The sequence below is a fragment of the Dermacentor andersoni genome, chromosome 2 (assembly GCF_023375885.2).
Source record: "Dermacentor andersoni chromosome 2, qqDerAnde1_hic_scaffold, whole genome shotgun sequence".
Classification (NCBI taxonomy): Eukaryota; Metazoa; Arthropoda; class Arachnida; order Ixodida; family Ixodidae; genus Dermacentor; species Dermacentor andersoni.
This window is the reverse complement of record NC_092815.1, coordinates 54771544-54798283: the sequence shown is the minus strand read 5'-3', so window position 1 is coordinate 54798283 and position 26740 is coordinate 54771544. Positions and strand designations below refer to the sequence as shown.

The window sequence follows — 26740 nt, the reverse complement described above, 5'->3', positions numbered from 1 at the left end:
AACTAGCGCAACTAATACGCAGACATAGATGAGTAACATACGGATATAGCTGTGCCTATGTCCTGTTTCTCCTCTGTCTATACACTATACACGCTACGTTAACTGCCTTCGTGATGACATAGCAATCGCAACCCTGATTATTTTAACTATCTCTGATTGCGACTGGCTGCATTTTGTTCGCCATGAAAACAGGGCAGGGCAAATATACTTTGCGATTGTGTCATGATACAATACAATATACTCGGGAAACAAGTATTGGAAATACAGGTACAAGTTACTACCGCCATTATCGTATCGGATACGCTACTTCCCATTTGTTTCTTAAGATACTTCGATACATTCGCAAATGTCTTATAACAGATCCATATAATGTAGCAGCAAACGCGTATGCAGAAAAATATTTGCTTGGAAATTCCTTAACTCCGACCAACCTTGCTTCATTTGAATGAAATAACGGATGTTGCTATCTCAAAATTTTTTTGTGGTTCTTGCTCAAAGTACAATAATTTCATTCCGAAACAATTTATTGCGGTCGTTTTAGCTGCTTAACGTGAAAGCTCTTGATACAATGCGCTGTCAGCCGTTCTTGATGTGTAGCTTTTGTAATTGATGGGAGTTGGTATAGTCTGCTTGCGGAACAGGTAGCGGGTCGCCATCTAATTACAAGATCATCAATAAGAAGCCTCTGCACGATGGCGCAAATACCACTGTGGTATTTTACCTTGTCCGTATGCGTATTACCGTTTACAAAACACCGGATCACCGGACAGATGTACAGCAGCAATAACGCTGATAGCATTATTTTTTTTTTTTTGACGCATCGTGTATATAGAGAGCATATAAAGCTGCGATGACCTTTCATAGTCTACTTATCTGCTGGCGTAAAGTGTTCCTTAGCAACATATTCATTAACGTGCAATCCTTTTACGATTTTTCTTCTGCGAGAAATCTTGTGCAGCCCAACAGCGTTTCATACGTATTGTAGTGTCACAAAGCGTCGCAGGATGCCGCCACTATTCACACTACTGCCACTTATATCTCCAATTGCCTGGTGATTTTTAACAGTAAGGAATTTAAGGGTGAGCTAAAGAAATAAAACTATATCTAAGTAAAATAAAAAAGCGGTTCCGTATCACACAGTCACAGTGAATACGTAGAAATACGATACATGCGGCACCACTAATGGCTATGACATTTAAGCATGAAGTATTGTCAACACACACGTTAAGGCCAGGGAATAGAAAATTCAGTGTCTGTGAAAATTCAGGTGGCTTAGTGGCATCAGTATCAGTTTGAGAAGCGGAGAAGCCAACGTTTACAGCTTCGCGCGGTGATGTTGCGATAGCAGTATCTTGTATCTTAAGATGCACGATACATTCTTTCATGTATCGGAAATAGAGATACTGATACGCGTCTCGCCAGACGTATCATGATGCAGATACAAGATGCCCAAAGGGTATCTAAGATAGTATCTAAGATACATGTATCTTCGATACTGCCCGGCACTGTATCAAAACGCGTCAGCAGGTTGATTAGGGGTTATGAGCATATTTCTCATTTCATAGAGGAAATTTCATCGCAATATTTTCAATCTCATGAATTCATGCAATACTTCTAGATAACAAAACAATATACTGCCGAAGCCTGTCGCCATTAAAGGGGTTCGAGCGTGCAGATGACGGCAATTCGCTGTCGTAGCCACGTGGGACAAACACAGCACATGTGTGCATTCTGCCCAACGGCTATGTTTTATACTTGGAACTAACATCGTGCAATAGCACACTACAACGCAAGAAAACAGGCAAAACAACGAACGAGTTAGCTTGACCAGACGGCCAGGTGGCACGTTCCGCATATGCCGCAATACTATACAAGGCTAGAGTTTCTCAGTCGCACGGCTGTATAGCGTCGCGGGTTATATTGATGTGAGAAGACGATGACGATCGCGTATGCGGTGTACACGGCTGCGCTGCCCAACCGAGACAATTATTTCTTTAGTTCACGTCTCCATCCCGAACAGGAAGCGCCTCACGCCTTCGCAGCGCTCCGTCGAAGCTCCCTCGAGGCAAAAACGAAAGCGCCGAGTCGAGAGGCCCCTCGTCGCAGCGGGGCACTGCAGCCCGAGCGCGCACTTCGCGTGTGCAGGTATAGATTCGGGAAGCGCACCATGCTCCGGCGCAGCGTGCTCGATCGAGTCCACACTAACGGCTCCGGTACAGCATAGGCGCGACGTGCAGGCTTCAGTCTTCGCCTTCCCGCCTGTCAGAGGCGCGTCGAACGCCTCCGCGCATCCCGCGGTGTAGAAGACTAAAGTGGGCCACATCGACAGAGCGCGCTCTTAATGGGGCGCTGGCGTGCCATCAAGTGGCGGGTCAATCTATACAGCCGCCGAGCAGCCAGCCGCATGCACGTATCTGCGGCTAGAAGAGCGGAGCGAAAGTTACCGGCAAGCTGGAGGGGTTCTTCTTGTTGACGCCGCTTTCGGCCATATACGATGCCTGCTTAGCCACCATGATGGCATGACAGGAAGAGTGTTAGGGATCCTCTTCGGCTTCATTCCGCGATGACTCTGTAGCAGTCAGAATTTGGTATATACTTCGTCGTAGAAGAGCTCTTTCAAAGGTCCTCTCTGGGTCAGCCTGTCACTAAAGAAGAAAAGTAGGTGAGGTAAAGCGCTTTCTGCTCTTCGATGTCGTGTGTAGCGTCAAGAAGAGGCGGTTCCGAATACTTTCATCAGCTTGAAGCTGTCACCGGAAACAAGTAGAAGAAGGGAAGCTGGTTCTCGTCAATGGCGCTGTCGACCTGTAAGGGCCGGACCGGACAAGAAACCGGAAGAGAATGCGGAAATAGCGCCGTGACATCCCACGCGTATAGCGATCCGTTTCTTCAGAGTTCGCCGATCGCGTGCGCTGTCCGCAACGAGTGACAGCGCTTCCATGTTCCGGAGACATCGCGTGCCAAGACGCCGTACCTTATACGGGGTTCCGAAACAAGTGGTGTGAGCCTCTACTGAGGCTCCGCGTAGAAGAAATCGCATATAGTTGAAGGGGCAAACGTCCCCATTTGTGCATTAAACACCATGAGGAACAGACACACCCAAGGCGAGGTGTTGTTGCTTTTTCCACGCTTAACACCACAGCGTATTTGTTGTTGTCGTTGTTTTAATCTTAACAAAATTTTTCAAAAATATGCCTACGGCATATAGCACATTGCTACTTAAGTATGATTACTGGAATACGTGGGCATTACTTGCACGAGAAATCTAATAACTATAAATTGTACATAACGAGTTCACAAGGCATGCGAATTCTGAGGATGACACCGGCTTTGAGATATGCATTTCCAAACTGTGCAACGAAATTCATTCGTGTTAAAACTATTTTTGCCCTGCAATTCATGAAGTGACCTTCTGTTTAAAAAGTAAGTGGAACAAGGTGTTTTACTGCATGTTCGACGGCACTTATCTCCAAACTGGTGCTATAGCATTAATATTCGTTTCAAGTAGACGGACCTTGAAGAGTCACTGGCTTCAATTCGTAAGTTTCAGTATGTGCCTGAAAGTAATGACTTCAAGAACTGTCTTTGTTATGCGGTCGATTGTGCATTTCGATTTCTCGAGCGAATAATAATGTTAGGCTGCTCGAGTAACCCAGCTCAAGAATTAGAATTGTACTACCAGCTGGCACAAGCAATTTTAAAATATTGTGCTATAGCTGGTATATATAAACGAAATAATCCTGACAATACAAACGCTTTGGCAATGTACAGACCTTACATTTGCTAATAACAAAACTTCTCATTGTTGTTAGAAGGTTTTTTTTTTTTTTTCATTGCGCAACGCTTTATTTTGCTCACTGCATTTGTTCTACGGGAAACATTGCGCACTGGCCGCAGCAAGCGACAGCGCTTCCATGTTCCGACGACATCGCGCGCCAAGGCAGAACGTTTCAGAAATCAGCGCATGGACCTAACATAACTGGAAACAATGACACACTCGCGTTTTGCTGTTAACAGTCATGCGGTCTGTAGAAGCGACGTTTATGCAGAAGGCCCGCACGTGGAAGTACTTAAAAGCAAGATTTAGGTTTTCGTGGCGCATCAGCCAGTACGACTCCAGCGCATCCGTGCTCGAAGCCCGAGTGACGCTTGAGCAACGTCAAGCCGTGTCACTTATAGCAGCGTACGAGCCCCGCCCTCGTGTGAAAAGCATGGACACAACGGTCGCATGTTAACGAGCGGCCCGCTCCCAACGCTCGCTCACTCGCTGGCGCGCGCCACAATATACAGACGTTGCCTAGCAACCGATCGACTGCATGCAGACGCGTTGCGCCGCCTGCCTACGAGCGCTTAGTTTGGTTTCTGTGGGCATACGCAATGAGTCACAATGGCACGCCGAGAAGACCACCCGGGAAGATTGATTCCAAGTGCCGCTATCTTCTCCCTGGACGGACGTATGGGACAGTCGTTCGCGAGAGGTTAAGTCGGCGTGGATCTGTAAGTCAGTTATCAACGCATGTGTTTTTGTTATCGCTAATTCTTACGTGCGCGATTCTACATCCTCTCGTAGCGTATACGAGAATGTCGTTCGCTTCACTGCAAGTTTGATGGTGGTACGGTCACTTACCAGCCATTGATCAGTTGGGAAATATTTGAACGCGTTCAACTTAACGGGGTTCATCGGGTATCGGCAACGCTCCGCATTGACGAGTCCGCAGCTGCAGGTCATTCGATGACCGGATGAAGACTTTGGAGACACGGGGTGAAGATATGACGGCTCATAATTTCCTGAATAAATATATTAGACAACCACTTGCACAAGGAATAATGCAAATTCGCCAGTTATCCGCTAAACCTGCAATTAGGGGCGCCTATACCACAATGTAATAGAGCAATAGACATAAGACAGCGTCAAATTCTCAAAACATGTATGCTGAACAGAACTCCTTAATCGAAATCTAAGGAATTGATACGGAGCAAACTTCGAATAAAGGAGAAAAAGGAGCTTCGGGACCTTGTTGCACTCGGGCATACATATATTCATGTTTACTCGGTTGTTTCACGTCTTGGTTTGCCGCCCAGTTTCCTGCCATAACCGCTAGCGAAAATTACGTAATCGATGGCGCGCAATAGGCAATTTCGATTGCCTTGGCAGCTTTTCCCGCGAGGTACATTTACACCGAGCTAATAGCGACTTATCTGTAATATTTAAATCAGTGAATGTACGTGCAGTTGGCGCACATCATGCGATGAAGAGATATCGAAGTGACTATTAGGAAATCACGTGCAACAGCCGCCGTTAACAGGTGCAGTTCCCGCTCGTTTGAACGACCACCAAAGCCGCCTCGCCAAAAAGTGCGCATCGGAGAAGCGCACCTACGTGAGGGAAAGGATTTGTACGAGACAGGAATATCTAAATGAGTACTGACACGCATTGTAAACTCTACCACATGCTTCGTGCATGTATACAAAGATCGTACTTGGCAAGTATGGAGGTTGGAAACACTTCTCAGATAACTTAGATTCATACTAAAGTTGGTCTCGAAATACCAGACCTGGCGTTTACTTAAGACGCCCTGACACTTGGCAGGCCTTATTTCTGGAATTTAGAGGGCTTCGATTCGAAATGTCATGGGAGTACCTTCCTAAAGAAAGCTGCCTGCAAAAGGCGGTTGTCCAGTCGCGTAACAATGTACGCTCTACTGGGCGAATAAATTATTGCAAGACGTCCGCCCCTTGTATTTCATACATTTTCAACTTATACCTTACGGTCGAATTTCTTTGTTTCTAAGCTCGGCTCTTTCCGTTTTACGCTGTTCATTTATGTATGGTCTCATGTTGCCTCTTTCACTAAACGCAGAAACGGTTGGTGGAACAAAGTGCTCGTAGCCAGCTCTTCCTCGTTTCTGACCAACTACCTCTCACATACCTGCGATAAACAGTTATAAGAGTGGCAAGCTGGCTTTTCCGCAGTGGTCGCTGCTCAAAACCAGCTATTTCTCCTTTAGCAACTTTCTAACGAACCATTTTTTAAATAGCTGTTATGAATTCTTTATAAAAGTGCCAGGACGAATTTTCCGCAATGCTGATTGCCCAATACAGTATCGTTGCCCAGGCATTGTTAAAACGCTGATAAAAGCGCGGCTGGCGCATGCATTGTTCCTGTTTTCGTGCACTTCTTCCAGTCACATTCGCCACATGAAAGCTAGAACATTGCACCACTTGCGCGGTAGTCATGATTTCGACAATGTAGTGACCGCCATAATCTGGGTAATTGTGCATTGCGGGAAAGCCAGCTCGGCGCTTTCCTATAGGGTCTAATATTACGGCACGCAAACATGCCACGTGTTTTCTTTTTGTTTATATTTTTTTTGTAATTGCCGCAGCTTTTCAGCTTGGTTGGTTCCTTCGTTTGCTGGCATCGCAAATGCGGCACAGACACATGGCGTAAACGCTAGTGCACCAGTAGATTTCTCTGAATAAGAGCAATCGCTGTAGCATATATTAATCGGCGGACTAGACTGCTGTGTCTTCGCGCAATTTGATAGTGAATATTTCCTTACTGTTACATAATGCGCACTGCATGAGCGTGAACTTGGCGCGAATATCGCCTACATCGATCTCTCTCTCTCTCTCTCTCTCTCTTAGCGAATTGCGCGGCACACCGGCCTGAATCACCTAGCGAGAAGGAACGGGTTTACGTCTTCTGACTTCTCATATGGGGACCCCGCGAACTGCCGTCTCGCGTGCCTTCAATTTTCCTCAAACGCATCAAGCGCACCACAAACGTTCCTCGACAGCTCTTGTATACCGCAAAGTTTCAAGGCAACGTCGAGTAACGCAACCAAGGCTAAATAAACGGTCATGCACAGCTGAGCAGGCGGCCGGTATAGTTCTGGTTTGGTACGGTTGCTGGCGAGGGAAACGAGAGAGTAAAAAAGCGACAACAAAGAAACGCATCATCACGCATCACCTCTGCAGAGTGTGAGAGAGCCGTGTACGTCTCTGTGTGTGCGTGTCAGCGTGTGAGCGAAAAAGAACAACAAAGACAAAACATACACTTGGTTCCCAGCTCGGCATGACCGGAACGATCGCGCGTCGGAATGTGGAAACTCGTTAAACGCCGGAATAGAGCACGTCGGCGGACGAGGAAGCATCCCGAGAGACACAAAAGAACCGGGCGCAGAATAAAATAAAACAAAGAGAGAGAGAGAGAGAATGCAGAAAGGCTAGAGCGAGGCAGGAGAGGGAGAAAGGCACAGCAGTATGCGAATTCAAGAGGTTGAGAGAGTGAAGGCGGTGGGGGTGGATCCGCCACGCACGGTCGACGGAAGCCTTTCCAAAGAGCCGTCGTCGGTGTCGCCGTCTTCGGTGGAAGTTCGTCGACCGGAGCAACCTGGCAGCGGCACCTGTCAGCCATTGTCCCGCGGCCTGCAAGAGGCAAGAGCCATCGCTGCGGGCCGAACGAGGTTTAAAAAGAGACGCACAATTCAAAAAGCAAGTGGCGGGACGAAAAAAAAAGAAAGAAAACGAATGACGAGAAAAGAAAAGGGCGAATAGAGTGACTACAGCGACGAAGGAACGCAACGCATGCAACGGCCCCAGAACATGTATATGCGCGAAGTGCCTCTGGTCTGGTCCGCGGGTTCCCTTCGTCCGGTCGCGTCGTAAAGATTACCCGCCGCCCAGCGTTCAGCCTTTGACGCAGGCATGTCGCACCGTTGGCCCTACGGGCGACCCGCCCCGCAGAGGTCCGGTCGGAAAAGGCTAATGTACTCCCATCTCGAGCGGAGACACCTGCCGGACGGACAGATATCTCCTCCACGTGTCTGAACGGTGACCGCCGACAGGGCTCGAGATAGCCTCCGCAAGACATTGCGGTTCCCAGAGATCAGCCCCAGCCGCCCCGGCTGCCTAAAGAAGCTTCGAGACTGGTTTGGCCTGATTCAATAAGGCGGGAAAGCAATTCAATTGATAAGAGCCGCTGCAGAAGGAAAGAAAGAAAGAAAGAAAGAAAGAAAGAACGAAAGAACGAAAGAACGAAAGAACGAAAGAAAGGAAGAAAGGAAAAAGAGGTGTCTGAAGGAAGACGATTGACTAACAACGCACATTTGCGACCACGGCATTCTCCCGTTCTTCATCATCAACGCATCAGCGATGGATACGCAAGCGTGCGTAACCACTAACAACTGGTGTCAACCAGCATCCAGAGATAACCGGTAAGAATATACGTTCCGTTTCCGAGACTCCCCTCCCGTGCTTCTCGACCGCGGCCGCTTCTTACGTCACATTACGGCACCACGCATTTTACTGCGGACGCTTGCGTGCGGCGCCTTACAGTTTGTGGAACCCGCGGACGTCGAGCTCAGTCACGCGTTCGTGTTCCGCCAAGTTGCCCACCACGACAGCACGGGGACGACGGGGTCCCTTCTTGCGGCGGTCACTCGACGTCCGAGAAGCAGTGGACCGCGGAGCTGGACCTCTTGTCGTCTCTGTCCGTGCGCGAAGGCGAGAAAGAGAACTGACCTGGCTGCGGCCATTCGCGCCCGCACGGCGGCCGCTTCGGAAGACGGACACGACAGACTGCAGCGGCGGAGACAGAAAAGGGGCGACCACGCTCATTGTCCACTCGTGGCGACGTGTCAACGGCCCGTGGCGCGTTGCGCGCCAAGAAGCCATTGTGCGCCTCGGTACCCACACCGGTTCTTCCGAATGGCGGCGCGCAGCCTAGCTGAAGTCAAGTGCGTCGCTGGTGCCGCCTGGACCCGTTCCCGGAACGGAGCTCTCGGGAAAAAAAAAAGGCGGACAATTGGCTCGAATTGCCCGACCATTAACGGCGTCGATGGCCTGGCGGCGCGGCGACCGTGACACAGAAACAAGAAAAGGCGTCGCTGTTGCGTCCCTCGCTGCCTCGTGCGCGCTGCCATTCTTTGTGCGGACAGCATTTATGCTCGACGTCGAGAAGGAAAGCAAACTAAGTTAGAACGATTGCGTTGTTTTATTTATACGTGACGAACTATGAGAAAGATATACAAGACGCATTCGACAACGTTCATGATGGAGAAAGGTTATGTAGAACATGAAGATGGAAGAACAATCCAGGCGTTTCGTGTTGAGTTTAGAGTCAGTACACGGCAGGTTCAAAGGAACTGTCAGTACTAAAGTGGACACAGCATCATAGTCCCTTTTCAGGCATCACGGTCTTGTAAGAGGACCATATATGTCAAATGTAAATTTCCATATAGTTATATATGTCAAAGCTTTCCTGTGGTGCCCTTTTAGCAATGAATGAAGACTTGGCGTCACGTTATTACCTGATTGAACACCACTAAGTCATCTCGTGTGGTGTGCATGCCGTGTCGTTTGTGCAAGGCGACATTTTCCGTACCTATATATACGAGCAACCTTCAACGGCATTTTGTTTCAGGCGAATATTTGCCTCATTTGAGGCCAATATCCAACATGGTGTGTCCATGTCTTTAGAATTTATATTTCCGTGCCGATATCCCGTGCTTTCCTGTCTCCTCGCTTTTGGACAGTGTCATATTGTGAAACGCAGTCATCAACATTCGAATTACATTGTGTACAACACGCATCCGAGCAGGTGTTGGTCGTAACGAACGCCGCCAAAACATAACAAATGCAATCACGCCCGTCCCGCTTCACACGTGCAGCTTGGCGGACACGAGCTCGGCGACCGCACAACCTGTCGCTATCGAGGTCGCAGCAGTGTCTCTTGTCATCCGAGGCCGAAGCCATCGGAGTCAACGTGCCACTCGCGAGGCCGCTAAGACTTACATTGTTCTCGCCCAGGTTCGAATGGACAATAAAACACTCCCCCTCACCGCCTTCGCACGACAGCAACGACCGTCCTCTGCCTTCCTACCAGGGTGCAGTCCTTGATGAGTCTATAGACACGTATCGCACACGCCAAGACGTTTTGATGGCTCCGCGCGCGAGACGGGAAGACGACGGCGGACCGAAGGGAACAGAGCGCGCCTACGCACGGAAGGGATGCCGGAGCGGAGGATGAGTAACGGCGCCCTTTATATGAGTGATTGCGTCATCACCTTATTCGAGCGCTTGCGACAGGAGTCCTTGCATACGGAGCAGCTCTGATATTTGGGGCCATCGGGCCTATACGAGAACAGTACGTACAGTATGCAGGCTCGCGCCTCCGCTGTGAACGCGCTCAGATAGGCGCACCGCTCTTGGTGGTATATACCGAGGAGGTGGTATATACACAGGCCGGGCGGCGACGTACGTGGCTGCGCGGGCGGCCGCGTGTTCCAGCCCGAAGCGCGGCGTGACCTCCCTGCTCGCTTGGCGGTGTGGGCGCAAGGTCTGCCGGACGCATCCCACGCGCCGCCGCCGTGCTTGCTGGCCGGCCCGAAGGAGCGTGACCCACGCGCCGGTCGTGCGGGCCTTGTGCACGGCAGCGGCGCCACACGAGAGCGCGTTCACGCTTCCGCGCCTGGAGGGCGGCTCAGCGGCCGGCACGGAGAAAGAGGCAACCCTCCCGGCAGTCCCCTTGTTTCCATTTATTTTATTGCACCTCTCGCGTGCATGCAATGCGCTGCTGCGGGTGCACGCGCCCGAAACGCCCCCGCCTACATGCGCGTCTGCTGCACGGCCGGGGAGGGGGTGCCCGGTGTGGGTGTCGGGAGGCGTGATGCGCTTGTCCCCAGAATACACCGGCTGAAGACCACGCAGGTGCAAACAGAGGATGGGGTGCTTGGGGTTAAGCGTGCGCTATATCGACGTTTAATTGCATCTCTGTGATGACCCAACCTCGGTTACCCCGGCGTACGCCACCTTTCGTTTAGTCATACAATAGCGACACTCTCGACACCTCCTGCACTTACTGTCGTGTCACTGAGACGAGTGACTCGCTCTGTCGGATGACCGAGAGCCGCACTTGTGGACACGACCGGTCACCAGTATCACGACCCTCCGCAACCACCAGATTAAAGCCAGCAATTAGAGAAGCCCCCACACTGTTGTTAACGGCTTATGTTGGCCAGCCCCTCAGAACCAGAGGCATCGATTTAACTGTAACACGTGCAGTCACGACCGCCGATCCTGTGAAACGTCAAACGCGTTCGCTCGATTATTTTGGAGTTTGTAAAACAGCCATACGCTGTGTCCTCGCAGTAAGGATATATAAATAGTTCCTAACGATCGAAAAGAATTGCCACGTTTCTCAGCTTCTAGTAAAATCGCTTATACGAGAAGACCCGCGTTATGCATCTGCCGGGAAATAAGCTGTGACGGTTATATGTAGCCCAGCCCGAGTGCACATTTGAAGAAGCTCTTGACCCAAGAAAGGGAGGCAGGAGAGGGAATAAGAAAAAAGTGAATAAAACCGAGAGGAAGCAACTTGGAAATAAGTGCGCTGTTTGCAGGGCAGTGGGTGCTCCGACTTCGAGTGTGCATCGTGAAAATGAGGCACCAAATATGAATACTTCCCCCGCCATGTGGCCTTGATCAGCAATGACTGAAGGCCTATAGCTGCAATCTGCCCATGAACGTGTTCTACCACTTGTTACGGAAGGTTTAGGGCCATAGATATGAAGTGAACAAGAGTAATGAGAGCTGTATACGTGCACACCATTCATCGTAAAGCCATCTGGCATAAGCCGTCTGATCGTGTTATTTGTCTACCTTCAAGCGGTTTCGCTTCAATGCATGCGTATCCTATACTGTGCAACTCAGCACGGGTCTTACACGAATGGGCATCGCTGCGACAAGATCAATTCAACGCAGAAACGCGTCTGACGTTAAAATACGCGCAGTTTTGTTCACTTCAACATTCTCTATCTGAAATTTTGCAAGCAGAGCTCTTTAGCAAGTATCGTCCCGAAGCTTCGACAAGAATCCCTGATGTTCTTGTCTGACAGTTCTTATCGACCGTCCGGAGTGTCTCAATATCCCGCCCTCTGGATCTGAGTGCGCACGCGTTTCCCTTGAAGCCGTAACCCTGTCGGTAACGTGTGACAGCAACAACAGCTGCTGCCGCTGCGGCTCTTCGGGCCCTGCATTACCAGTACAACTTTCCGTGCCACCAAGGCAATGGTTGAGCGTGCAAGAATCGCCGGCGAGCGCCTTTACATTGACACTGCGTGCATCGCGAGAGCTTCCCGATGTTAAATGGTAAAGACAAAATAAAATAAAGCCAAATCATCAGACGTGACTTCGGTCGTGTACGTGGGACCAGACACGTTCCAAGGTTGCGGCAGCAGCGCGCCGTGCGGTCGTCCCTCTTCAATGCCTTCTTGCAATGCAATGCATATTGTGTGCGCGCGAGGCGGTTCCCGCATGTTTCGAGCCTGGCTCTGTGGCACCACGTTCCCGACGTTACGTGACGTACGTGCTTGTGCAGCTGCAGCAACGCCTCTCGTAATGGCAAAGTGCCATTTTATGACTTCGAGCCCATCATTACAAAAGATCGCACGTCGTTGATGCCCGCGTTCCGTGGAGGAATCGCGCGCCCATGCTCCAGCACTGACGGCAAGCATGAGAGATTAGGCGTATGAGAAGCAGCAGCGCATTGCGAAGACGGAAAGATCTAGCGCAATATAATATGACGCCGTGATTCACCACCATACGTTGATGATGATAGTGGTGACTATGACGTCGGATTCAGTCTGTGTTATGCTGGGAAGCACATGCCTGACTTGGAACGAGCTCCTAGTTAATCTATATAAGAGTGACTTTACGTCAGCATTCATCGCTGAGAATGAAGCTTAGAATCGGAGATGAATTGAGCACAAACGTTCGTCGACCGGTGGAACGCCGTCTAACATCTCGTGAAACTGTCGTGATTGCAAGCGAGCTCCAAAATTTGCCGACAGTATAGCTTTGTTCAGACATAAGAGCGAATAATTGCGCCTTATGTTCGAGGCATGGCACATCAATAATAGCGGTGTAGTACGTGCGTAAGTCAGCCGTCGATCATCTTGCACAAAGAGGAATTGTCATTTTGTTATCTTTCGCGAGTGACCGCACGTGTCCGTGATTGACGGGCTGGCGCTGCCTTCCCTTGAGCAGGCGCAGATAAGTCTTGCTTCTTTTTTTTTTTTTTTCGCCCATGTGCGATCTTTCAGTTGTGCGAGTAGGCATGTATGTATCAAGCTGCGCAAGATGTCCAGGTCGTTGCTATAGGCTGAGGTCGCTGGTGAGTGTTATCCGAGCACTCCTCAATAATTTCCAAACGCCATCCGCTAGATGCGCACTGCAAATACTGGATTCCTTTGAACCAGTATACTTGCGGGTCTACAACAACAAGATGGCTTGCCATCCGCAACCACTGCCACCATTCCGGGAACAAGTCAAGTGCGCTTCCATACTTCAATGGAATGCCAGAGGTCTGCAGTCACGGATGTCAGAATTTCGGCGCTTTGTTTTTTAAATTATCATAATTTGTGAACCGCATTTTTCAAAAACAATTCGACTGCCGGGCTACGAATCCTTTGTTTCTTCATCATGCATTGAACGTAGTCAAGTTGTCGTGTATATCCTCAAGGAGCTCACGTATTTTTACCAATAGTGCAGCCTCATAACGATAATCAACACGTGTCTTCGCGTTAAAAAGGAGCAAGTTTCATTCACACTGATAGGGGCCTACATATCCCCATCACGTCGACTTGATTGACAGAGACTAAACGACATACTCTAAAAACCTAGAGGCCCTTGGATAATCATGTGTGACTTTAACGCCCATCATCCGCTCTGGCGAAGCCTCAGGGCAAATCAACGAGGCACGAGTCTTGTTGATCTCGCTGCCGAGCATGGACTAAGAGTTTTGAACGATGGCAGCCCGACTTATCTCCGACGAATGACTTACAACAGCTGCTTGAACTTGGCATTAGTGTCGCATAGTTTAAGTTCCAAAGTTCAATGGTTCACAGACATCAAAACTCATGGCAATGACCATATTCCTACGTATACATGACTATCAGAGGCCTTGACAGTTCTCTTTACCGTGTGCTCTCAAGACATATAGACTGGCAAGAGTACGGAATTTCGATCGAGGAAAAGTGCAGACATGACCATCTCGAGCACCTCGATGACATGATCATACAAGCTCTACAGGTTTTTACGCGTATGGTTACAACATCTACGAGACGCACAGATTTCGACTACTAATTGGAGAGGCTTCGAGTGATCCGCCAGCGGGCCGAGAGACGATATAGGCGTACTAAGTCCATTTATGACCTGAGGTAAGCCCGACGCATTCCGAAGAAAGTTCAGCGTCAGATGAACAAACTTCAGGACCAACGATGGAAGTGCCTCTGCGAATCGCTGGACCCTCGCAAGACGTTATTCCCGGTGTGGAGAACTCTTCAGGGTCTTCGTCCACCTGCACAACAAAGTCTCTCCCTTCACAGCGCTGGCTTAACATAAAAGTCGTCCAGAGCTTGAAGCCGCGGGAGAATGTTGCGCGGAAGTTACTGACGACTTCGTTCTACAACTCTACCGGAGTAGTAGTTGTTCCACCAGATGCTGTCTCTTTACAGTTTAAATATTCGCACAATACAACGTTGATAGCAGCAGAACTTACGGCTCTTCAAGGTGCACTCAAGTACGTGCTCCAGCAGCCACCAAATTGTTGGACCATTTTGTGCGATTCCAAAGCAGCCCTAAAGCTTTGAAGCTTGCCCTGTGTCATCGGTTACACGAGCAGCTAGTGCACGAACTAAGGTACACTCATAATCACGCACTCGAGAAAGGCCAGGACATTGTATTTCAATGGTTGCCAAGACATTGCGGAATTCTCGAAAACGACAGCGCAGATAAAGCTGCGCGTTCGGCTCACCAAAAACATCAGTGGGTTCCTATACCATTTCAAGAACTGATGCTGCGCGACATCTTCAATCCCTTGCTTGCCACATCACACTTCTACGATGGTATTCACCGGTTTTCCCCAACTCACACTTGCACTCTCTCGACCCTAACTTGCGGCTTCGCCTGCCACCTGGACTCTCCCGTCATGTGGTTGAGCGCCGCATTTACAAATTCCTATTCACGCATCATAGCATTGGCAAACAGCTCTTCGTGCAATTTGTCCAGGTGCAATCAGATTCTAGAGCACCTTCTGTGTCACTGCCCATCCTTTAACACTCAACGACGTACTTTACGAGCGAAACTTAACCTACTAGACAATAGAGCGCTCTCACAAGAAAAGATCCTTGGGCCATGGACTATGCGTTCTTGCATGCAAAAGGCCACAAAAGTCCTTCTGCGTTTCTTGGACACCGGATTGTATGAACGCTTGTGACAGTGGAGATTCCTCTGCAACTCACTCTGAATGACTGACTATTATCTTTCTTTTCTCTCCTTATCTGTTCTTCCCTTTTCCCCCTCCCCACGTGTAGGGTAGCCAACCGGGCACGTCCTTGGTTAACCTCCCTATCTCTCCCTCTTCGTTTCTCTCTCTATCTCTCGTTCCTACTTGTTTCTATGTTTTTACGCCTGACTTTCGATAACACTCACCTCAGCTGACACTGCGCACGAATGAAAGAATGAAGAATTTATTGAACCAACAACTGTGTCCAAACCGTCTTTGCTACAGAATGTGACAACAACTAGTGACGCAGTTGACTGACGTGCTGCGCCAGGACCAGCTAGATGTTCGTAGGTCCTGGGTTCGAGTGGTTTGGCTCGCCAAGCGAAAGAGAAGAGAGAGAGAGAAACAGGCAAATAAAGATATACTCTTGCGCGCATCAAGTGGCTAAATTTTCTTCCACGTTTCTTCAATATTTCAACTTATTATGCATAAGTTGAAACATTGAAGTCCTTTGAATATTATATTGACTACCTTTACGAAACAACGGCGCGCTACACAACCACGACATGCTAAACATTTTGAAATGTAGCCAACACATTAGGGTGCATATATAAATATATGTAACGTAGCGTGCAGTCATGCGCGTCAGTACAAACTCCTTGATGCAGAAGTGCTTCTGTGCGTTTCAAAGGACCCAGCTCAGTTCAAGTTTATTTTGATAGCAAATACATAGTTGTCACTGGGACTGACGTAAAGGTCAACCAGTGTTTGGTAAAACGTCAATACCCCTCCAAATTGTGAGAGGAGTTTTACCCCAGTCCTTTGTGATGAAAGGTTCGCACCAGATCTCGGTCCGCTACATGAATCCTGCGTGTAGTCTAGTACAGGCTCTGCAGGGAAGCTTCGCAATCGCACAGGATTCGAGCTGGATCTACGAGGTTCTCCGCTTCGCTTCTCATGCGACGAAGCTGGAGACGTTGACCAGTTTATTTAGTTGTGTCCTTACACTACGGTAAAGCTAGATATGCAGAAACTGCTTGGAAGCTTGTAAAAAAAAACGCCTTTCACGTGCGAGCATGCGACAGCAGGTATTTCCCGAATGATTCACCGTGCAGCTCGGATGGAAGCGACAAGTGTTGTGCCCTTGTCGCTTGCCTGCGGGACACCGGATTGATGGACTCCTGTTGGCGAATCCGTACGCCCTACGCGACACCTTTCTTCAGAACTGTCGGGGACACGCATCAGCATTTGTCTACTGTAAAAGACGCCGGGGCAAAGAAATCGCCGGCCTTGATTGCAAAGCAGAACCCACCTGCACACCTACAACGACCGCCGAGCAAGCTGGCGATCAGGGAAAATCACCGGGCGCAGCTTTCTCCTCCAATGCGCTGGTCATTCGTCTCAGGCCGGGAGATATCCCGGAGACGGACTCTTTCGGGTTGCAGTGCGCTTCAAGGCCACTTCAGGCGAGAGAACTGGACGGAGAGAACGTGCGTCAACCTGCCGGTGCCAGTGTAGCCGCAACAAGCGTTCTTCTTCGAGCTTGTCAGACGGAGATCTTGGTCGTGGTGATCGCGGGAACAGTGGAAACCCACAATGCACGTAGACTGCAGAGTTACTTGATTCGCCAGATGCCCCCGGTGGAGCTGACATTTTTTGTAAACAACGCCGTGGCTTAGCAATAAATGCAGTCACATTAGCGGTGTTGTCGCGGTACTTTCTTGGGCGGTGCGTGCCAGCGGCCGCTTCTGGAGCAAGGTGCACCCAGTACCTGATTTACGTGGAAAAAACAAGCCAAAGACATGACCCCCCCTCCCACTACCTTTCTTTCTTTCTTTCTTTCTTTCTTTCTTTCTTTTGTGCACGTATATTGAGCCTGGCATTGACGCGTCTATTTAAATCCGCGCGATGTCTTCTCTGTAACCAGGGCTTTAATGTGGTGAATGGGGGAGTGATGGAGGTGAAGACATTGCGCGTGACAGTGGCACTGCAGCTGCGACAAGTAGAACGCGCTTAAATCGCTATATTACAGCGCTGATCACACGGCATGAGAGAAACGTGGCGATGTCATGCTGAATGTGCATCAGAGATGTATTCAATGAGATTGTTCGCTCCCAACTATATATATATATATATATATATATATATATATATATATGTAGGGGTGCGCGTATATTCGAACTTTTCGAATAACGAATCGTATGGTAACTATTCGTAAAGGCGAATATTTTTCGAATACCTCACGAATATTTCAAAACATCAAATGCGCCCAATTAAACATAAAATTGGAGCATAAGTACATTACATTTTCACACCAGCGGGCATATACTATACACATGAAACATGAGAACTTGCGTAGTGGAGCAGGCTACGTCGCTTAGGTAGCCATACTTTACAGGCTTTACAGCGATCATTCGCACAATCTGGAGAGCCTTGTGCATGCGAAGACACTATTGTTTGCTTCCAATGCTCCATTTTTTCTTTTAATAAACAACACTTCATAACGTACTATGCAATGACAGAAGGCTACTAACTTTAAGAATACCAGCATGCGAACATCGTTTTATATTAATTTAGATAACGGCTGTTTCTTATTCAAAAACTATTCGATTCGATTCGTTTCAGGCAATATTCGATTCGTATTCGATTCGTTCTCAGAAATCACTATTCGCACAGCCTTACTGTATAAGCCAATGGAAGGAAGGAAGGAAAACTTTATTTGGTCTTGCAAGTAACTCCATTGCCAAGCCAATGGAGTTACAGTTCAAACAGAAATGTCATAAAAAAAAAATATTACGGACCGTCTCTATATGAAAACCATGCAGTGTTTGTAGACAACGCTTTATAGAGAAACGTCTATAGAATTTCTAAACACTGGCAAAGTAAACTTTTTTCCGGGAGATGGCGTCCCAAGCAATGCAGCTATAGCGCCAAGTCCGGTGCGCGGGCTCGGGCATACACGGAAGCTGCGGCGAGCGGCGGCCGGACGACGAAGAGAAATTGCGACCGCCTTCCAGACTCGCTCTCGATCGCCTCTGCACTTGTCCTCGCTCGGGGGGCCAGTGCCGCTGCTCGGAGCAACAGTGCCTGCATGCGGCCGCAGCAGTCTTGACCACACGCGCATATGCATACCGGTTTCCACGGGGCAGAGCGCGCAGTCCGCACCGCTGTTATTACTGGTTCACGGCATAGCTGAGCCGGGTCACGATAGCAATGTGTGTGCGCGCGCGCACTGCGCAATCGTGGTTGCGCTTTCGGGGCAATCGTGCTTTAGAAATAAGAGAAGCAACAGCGGCGAGCCGGCGGCACGCCTGTCATTGTGTGGACAGCTATTGCCACACCGGCGATCGAGTCGCGCGCCGCAGCAACGGCGTAATTGAATAGAGAAGCCCGGATCGTTTTATCTAATGTCCTCGGATTCCAGAGTGCAAAATAGGCGTATAGATATGTGAGGTAAACAGAGGAAGAAAATAAGGAGGTAAGCAAGAACAGTACGTATACTGCGTTGACAGAACTTCATTTGGAGAATTCTTCTCAGTCGGTTCGTGACTTGTTTATCTTCTTTACGATGGCGTATTCCGATTGCAAGGGATGATGGAATTTTCTGGTCTTTTCCATATATAGATATGTTACAAACACCAAAGCACTCTCTTTAAAGCTGGCTGCGGACATGAGGAAAGAGAGGGAAAGAAATTGCGTATCGGTCACTAAAGCGTACGTGTGCTCGACATCCAAGTGAGGTGTTTCGTAAGTGAAGGCGAAGGAAAGAGAAGGGCATCGTAAAATATGTGACGATGTTTTACATTTATATAAACATATATATATCACATTTTTATAGTGATATCCACAACCATTTCTGCGGCGTGGATGTCAAAAGGAATGTTCAGGCGATTTACGGCGACTGCAACCCGATATACGGTGGCGCCAATCCAGCGAGCAGCGTGTGAAATATATCCGGAAGCCTTCGCGAATACGCGAACGGTGATTTAGAGTTCTTATTGCACGTCCTATGTCAGAAGCGGAGTTCCGTTTTGCTTGTCGCACTTCGGGTTGCCACGATACCACGGCCCACAACTTTGGTACCAGCTGCATCTGCACACCACGTACTGTGCGCGTGCCTTACGTCATCTTTCTTATAGAGCAGATAACTGTTGTTCTCGCTTCCTCTGTGTTTCTGCGCGGAGCAGGTTCAACTGTCCATTCATCAGCGAGCCAGAGAAGTCCCGCTGTATTTGGGTGGAATAGCAGAACTTTAAAATATTTTACCAAACACTTTCAAAGTCAAAGCCTACGTTTTTTCCCCATATCAACATACACTACACTGCCGTTGAGGAACGTAAGGAGAAAGCCACAAGAAACTTAGACGAATGCCTACATTGTAATTGAAGCTGGAGATCAGATCAGATCAGACTTCAGAAATGGAAATTAATTTCTCTTGGTTCGGGGCATTTTTACGGTGTACTCTCTAAACCATTCCGAGATGGATCACATTGTGGTGTTTAGCATTTGGAATGAACGAATAAGTGAATGTATGTACTGGCGCAGACAATGCACGGACAACACCTTCGCTTCCTTTCAGGCGTTGCAAGTCTAAAGGCGAGAAAATGCTTTCGTCCCCATTTGTTCGTATATTCCAGCACGAAGCACAATTTCAACGTTCGATTCGGTTAATTAAGGCAGAATTTCGTCACCTAGAGCGGGACAAACAGGCGGAGCAATGAAACACATTGAGCAGACAGAAAGGACAGCTAGTGGGATTCCAGTGTTTCAAACCGACAGCGCGTGCGTTATACGTAAAGGCCGCAGTCGTTATATCGTTCGAGCATAACGCCGTTGAGTCGCCAGATTCCGACGCGAACGCGTGCTTCCCATTCGCTCGGCGCACATGCACTCATCCAAAAACTAATTCGTGCAAAACAGTAACTCTTGGTCAAGGAAGAGCTGCCAGACTCAATCCAAATCGCAGTGTGAAACGCCAGAGTCCGAGACGCCACCCCAAAGGAGGATCCCGCGCGCGCCACTTTACATTTCAAAGCAGTCTGCGTGCGCGAGAAAGCATGCACGCCTGTGGCAGCGATTCCCCGCAAGCCTGACGGATGCGTGTGTCACAATGCGCGCGGGCGCATTCCTGCGGCTAACGACGCGTTACCGCTGCGGCCAGCGGCCGCGGAGGATGCAACACTACGTACTCGTCCCATCGCGGTTTACCACACCGGGCGGCAACGATTCAATTTTCTTTTTCTTTGTTTTGCCAGCTGCCTTTCCTCTCCGCGGCTTGTTTCACCGACCGGACGGCGAAAACGGTCGTATATATAATAAACTCGCGCGCACGCGGCTACGCCAGGAATGCGCCGCAAATGTCCTACCACTCACACGCTTTTGGCATCTTTATTCTGTTTTTCCCCCGTTCTTTCCCCTTTTCGAGCTTTCTTTGCGTACTTCCCCTCTCGACTTCTCGGGACGAGTGTATACAGGTACCATACAGACGTCGTTTCCTTCAGTCTAGCGCCGCCCGCTACCGCGGCGCCCCTTCGCATTAAGGACTCTGCTGGAATTCTTCAAGCACGCGGCTGACGAGGGCAGCGCAGCCGGCGCAACCATCAGCAGCAGCAGCGTTATGACGAACGCGAACTGCGAACGTGTATATAAAAGGCACAACCGGGCGCATTACGGCCACGGCGGCGGAGGCCTTCACGCGAGAGCAAGCGCCGCGGCCTGATTGGATCGTAATAATCACCGCCGGAAATATAGAGGTGAGCGCGAAGTAGTGCGAGGATTCAGCAGGTGGCGCCTGAGCGCATAGAGGCCGCGCGCACAGCCAGCGACGTGCGCAACGCGCTTGTGCAGGTAATCGCGCTCTCGCGTCATGGAGAAAGGAGCGCGAGCGCATGCGCGATAGGGCGATTCTAGAAGACGAATGCACCTCGACGCCGTACCTATATGAAATCCCAATGTGTACGTAGTGCGTAATAGATCGGAACCTGTCTGCACGCCGCATCTCACCCATGTATAGGATGCGCGGACACCACGCATGCGCACACGAGGAGTATTGAAGGTTATCCGGTCGTATGGCGAGGCAACACCAAGGCTGTGAGGTTAACAGAAGACATAAAAAAGAGACATTACAAAATGCAAGGAAATGCAATTATTATGCGCAGGAACCATACACGCACTCTGCATATCTCCTGCTCAATTTCTTCGTTCATTACTTTTTTTTCTCCGCTTCTACCCGGTCTTTAAAACTTGTATAGTTGTTGCATTGAGGTGTACTTTTCCCTCGCCTTCTGCGCACGACACATGCACCTGAGCCGGGAACCAATCCGAAAAACAAACACATCTGTTAACAGGCCTGGCAACTGTCCAGGGGTCGTGGGTTTCTTTGCCTCGGCGAAGCTACATGATAGAGCGTCTGCGAGCGTGCGCGTACGGCCCGATTCGTGCGGAGTTCTGCTCGCACGCATCCGTGACGACGCCTGCAGTGCGTACACACACACACACACACACACACACACACACGCACACACAATCGCAGAGAGCGCAGCGGACTTGTAGTCCGTCGTCGACTGCGCGCTCACGAGCTCTGCCTGTTGACTTCGCCTCGCGTTACTCTGTAAATGTTCCTAATAAGGCCCTAGACAAACGGTGCGTGCCTCATTACCGATCGACCTAACACTGTAGCGCGCAGGTGCGGGTCTTTGATAACACGCAGAATGAGAACCCGTTCTTCGTCCAGGTGGCGCGCGTATGCACGGTCTTCAATCGCAAGTCGTGTTCTTGGCGCATGCAAATGCGAACGAACAGTGACCATTAGCAAAGCTCGCAGCGCAGCTTGCCGGGATGCCAGACGGCAGCTCCGCGGTGATCTGCATGCAGCTCGGCGCCTTTCCGTTTTGTTGTTTGCCTTTCCCATCGTTCGGCTTGAGTGCAATACTACAGCGCCGCGCTAAGTCGAAAATGGCGCCGCGGCCCCTTCTGGCCAAACAACGCACTGAAGCGTGCGCTGTTTAGGGCGCAACGGCCCGCCATGCTACGGAGGAGACTCCTTTCCGCCTCGCGTGTTTCCACACTGCGGGCGGAACGGACACGGTGGCTTCCACCGACCGCTGAGAGTGCCCGCAGGAGAAGAAACACAAGCGCGAGTTCAATGGCACCTCGCTCGCCATGGTACAGAACGACGGGAAAATATAGCAAGCTAAAAGGAAAGAGCACAGCATTCCTACAGACGATGAGCCTCCCGTGTCGCGCACAACAGGCTGAAGTCGGAGAACTTCATGTGCCTAAGCAGCCGCGAAGTCCCCCGGCTAGTTATGCTTTGGAAGAAAACGCAGGATGCAATCTGCAGCTTAACACACAGAGAGATAAAGAGAAGCTAAAGGTGTTAGCCTAGGTGACGGTCTCGCATGCTGCTCCGAATGTTGGATTGCAGACGTTATGATACACACGGCGAACACGCAAAAGCATGACGGTACCTACACAACATGTGGAGCTACTTACCACAATTGAGGGTCAAATAACGAGCCGAACAGACAATCACACTTGCAGTTTACATTGCGATTTCCTATGTAGGAAGTCTCCAAGCACTGTTTACCTATGCTTCTAATTTTTTAAATGAAAATTGGAAAGCTGTGACATGCATCTTGATAACACGTTTCTATCGATAAGTTGCTTCATTGATTTTGTTGCTGAAAGGTACAGAAGAGCGCGAAAATAAGATAGGACGAGACAAAATAAGGAACAGAGAGTACATCTTCAGTCTGCCATTTGTTATTGTACGGTTTTCACACTTTGCATTGGTGCCTCTAACCACAAGTGCCCTGTTCTCGCGCAGGTTTCCCCAGCCCAGCTGACGGCCTCCGTCGTCGCCGGCATGCGTCCGCGGCCTCGGCTTGTCTGAGCCATGTCCAAGATGCGGCAGCCCAAGTACGGCACCCTGTCAGCGGTTCCCGTCGGCCTCTACGGCGACCCCCGTTGCTACGGCTCCGTGCGGGGCTGCTGCCGTCGGCCCGGCTGCACGTGCGGCCGCCGGCCCGAGATCGACGATGCGGCGCTCTACTATCACGTGCTGGGCGCGTCGTCGCTGGGCGCTGCGTCCCTGGGCAGGGCCTCGCTCGGACGGGGCCATGCGCCGAGGCGCCGATCGGCCGCCAGCGTACACGGAGCAGCGGGCGGAAGCGCGGCGACCGACGTCTACCTAGCCGCGGCAGCTGCCACCGACCCTCTGCTCCGAAAGCTGAGCCGCAAGGACCGCTTCAGCTCCGTCTCCTCACGTAGGTCCATCCTCGAGTGCGACGTCACAGCGTACGATCTCATCAAGAAGTACCTGCGCACGCCAGCCGCGCCAGATAGCGACGATGACGACCTGAACAGCAATGTGCTGCTGAATGGAGCCAAGAAGAACGGCTCCCGTGCCGCGATCGCCTCCGGGCATCCTTCGCCGCGTCAATCTCCGGTCAAGAATTCCGCCGGGACGTCGTCGCGACCTCCGGCCAGCCTCGAACTCTGGCCCGAGGAACCGGACCCGGACTACGACGAGGACAGCGACGTGGGCTTGGAGATTGGTCGCTTCAAGGACCTCAAGATATCCTACTCGCCGCCACTCGTGCGCAAGGTGTCGGCGCCAGCGGCGCCCAAGACGCGCGCCGACGCCGCTGCAGCTTCTTCTTCCGCCTCCTCGTCGTCAACCACGCGACGCTCGCAGTCGTGTTCGCCGGTGCGACCCGCCACCGCCGCCGCCGCCTCCTCGAAAAGTCCGACGCTGAGCAGTCAGCCACGGAGCATACTGAAGAAGAAGAAGGCACCAGAGAGGAAGTCACTCAATGCCACGCACAGAGGCCGCGTGTCTCACGGGACCCACTCGAAGAAGGTCACCTTTCAAGAGGGCGGCGACTCAGTGGCCTCTCAAGCATGGGAGGAGGAACCCTGGGAGAATCCGCACGAGACTTTAGCCGGAACAAAAAAGACGCGTCCGCGAATCGATGCTTCGTGGGACGTGGTGGCTGTTACCGCCTCGACCGGTCGCCAGACTGCGTACGTCAACGGAACGGCTAGGCGGCGCCACGGCACCGGCGTGCCTACTTCGTCGGTGAATGGTGCGACAGAAAGCGCGCAGTCTCGAAAGAACGAAGCCGCTTTGGCTCTCAAAGCCGATTCCAAATCTGAGTCCAGGGCCGAAGCCTACGGGGAGCGCAGGCTGCTGCCGAGGGAAGAGAAGAAGAATGCGAAAGCCGAGCACAAGGTCGAACAGCAGTTCAACTCCGAAGTTCGAGTGCGGGGGAATCACAAGGTCGAAATGAAGTCCCATCCTCGCATTGATATTAGAATAGAGCACACAACTGAGAACCAAAGTCCAAAAATTGACCAGAAGGCGGCAGTGATCCCCATCAGTTCTACGGTGAGCTTTGATTCAGAGCCAGAGAGGCAGTACCACCAGGTTAATGGTTCCTTCAACGGCAAGGGTGGGGTAAGCGTTAATTGTGATGTGCAAGCAAGTCTGAGTAACCGCGGTACGAGCATCAACATTGTACCTTGCAGTGAACAAAAGGGCATTTCTCTTGAGGTGAATGGTAGTGATAGCCCCTGCAGCAGCTACGAAGCTGATGCGGACTACGAGGTTATCTCCAACTACAATTCTGAGGACACTAAGTTCGCTGGACTCGATGCCGGGAAGGTTACTATAGAACAAGAAACCAAAGTGGCCGAGCTTAAACCCAGCCGTCTCCAGGAAGGAATCCTTCAGCAAGCAACCGGCAATGAAGCAGAAGAATGCAAGTTATCCCTCCAAGAGCAATCGAAGAATGAATGTCCGAAAGATATGCGCGAAGGCGGAGCAATTCATCTCCAGAAAGATATGACCAGTAGGAGCCCGGAGGTGCCACGAAGCCCGAAGCTCATTTCACCTCCTCTGAGTCCCAGTCCCGCTTCAAACCTTCGAAATCCTTCAAGCGAGCATTTTAACAGCCAAGTAGTTTCAAATTCAGATCCGCTCCATGCATGCAAGCCGGACGTTGCTGTCAGTTCGGAGACTAGTGATGTTCCAATCAAAACGGACGCTGAGGCTAACAAAACTCCTCAGCCTCAAGAACCACCAGTTCCCACGAAGGCCACAACTCTTACAGACGCTAGAACAGAGGAAACCGCACCACTAGTTAGTGAATGTGATAACTCTAAGCGCCAAGTTCTTCCTCTGCAGGATGAGGAACATGGCATGGAGAAACGCACACCAGCTCAGGTTCCACATGCTAATGACGCTTCAAAAACCACGAGGCCCGAGTGTCCTGCGCGAAAGAAATACGATCTGCAGAAAGGCGCCAAGAGTGATAGTTCAAAGGACCCCAAGTCTCCTCCACCGCGAACGGGAAAGCCGAGCGCACAGCGAAACGCAAACGCCAAGTCAAGGGACACGAGGATTTACCAAAAGGTCGGCGTCAAAGTGCTGCCCACGAAAGCAGAAGCCAACTCCGACGCGAAATTATCCTTGCCAATGGAACATCGGATATCCAGGCCGCTGTCGCCGCCCCCACCGATACCCGCCTGCTCCACTTCCCCAAGAAGAGTGCCTGCCGGTGAGTCCGAGTCCTCTATGTTTGTTCGTGACGCGTCTTCAGCCATGCATTATGAACATCTTCGTCCTAACACTCTAGTCGGTAGCATTACCTATAGGGTTTGTGGTTATCCAATTCTGCCGGTTGCAAGTTGAGAACGCAGCTCCATCGCTTTTGGCTGTGGAAACGTGTCGCCAGCTATAGGCAGTTAGACAGCCACGTCACAGGCGACGCCCGATTTGAAATCGACGTCAGAAAGTAGAATATAAAACTGCGCTTGTCCACCGCTTACGAAGTGAGCGATTTCGGTCGGGGCGCTTTCGCTTCCCGGTGGTGTACGCGCCAATCGCCGAATGCTCTCGGCGTCCCACATCACGACATGGGGAGAAGCTCTCCTCCAAAACAAGGTGGGGAGGGTTAGCGAAAGCACGTCCTGTGCGCGCGCGCGCGCGTGTGTGTGCGTGCGTGTGCGTGTTCGTGCGTGCGTGTGCGTGTTCGTGCGTGCGTGCGTGCGTGCGCGCGCGTGTGTGCGTGTGCGTGTTCGTGCGTGTTCGTGCGTGCGTGTGCGTGTGCGTGTGTGTGCGTGTGCGTGTGCGTGTGTGTGTGTGTGTGTGTGTTCGAGCGCTCTGTAGCTACGCCGCCTGAAGGAGCGTAAGGCGCGGCACGTCATCAGCAATGCAGCGCGCGCGAAAGCAACCGCGGAGCCACCTCCCTTCACAAGGGAGAGTGGTGGCCGCAGCAACAGAAAATGATGCACTGCCTTCCCTGTGTATATCAAAAGCAAAAGAGAAGAAAACATCCTGACGACGGTGCCTCGCCCATTCATTGAGGTACGCACATGCATACGCAAGGCACCGCGCGCGAAGCTTCGCCCCACCAGTCTCGGCAAAGCAGCAGCATCAGCAGCAGCTGC

General features: G+C 50.7%; 1 protein-coding gene across 1 annotated transcript in view; it reads left to right on the top strand.

Moving 5' to 3' along the window:
• RhoGEF64C (Rho guanine nucleotide exchange factor at 64C) overlaps positions 1-26740 on the top strand; it is a 156430-nt gene that overhangs the window by 68414 nt on the left and 61276 nt on the right. The window contains exon 2 of the mRNA XM_050189264.2: positions 23115-25848. Within this exon, the coding sequence (XP_050045221.1) occupies positions 23184-25848 (2665 nt within the window). The 5' untranslated portion in view covers positions 23115-23183. The remainder of the gene's footprint in view (positions 1-23114; positions 25849-26740) is intronic.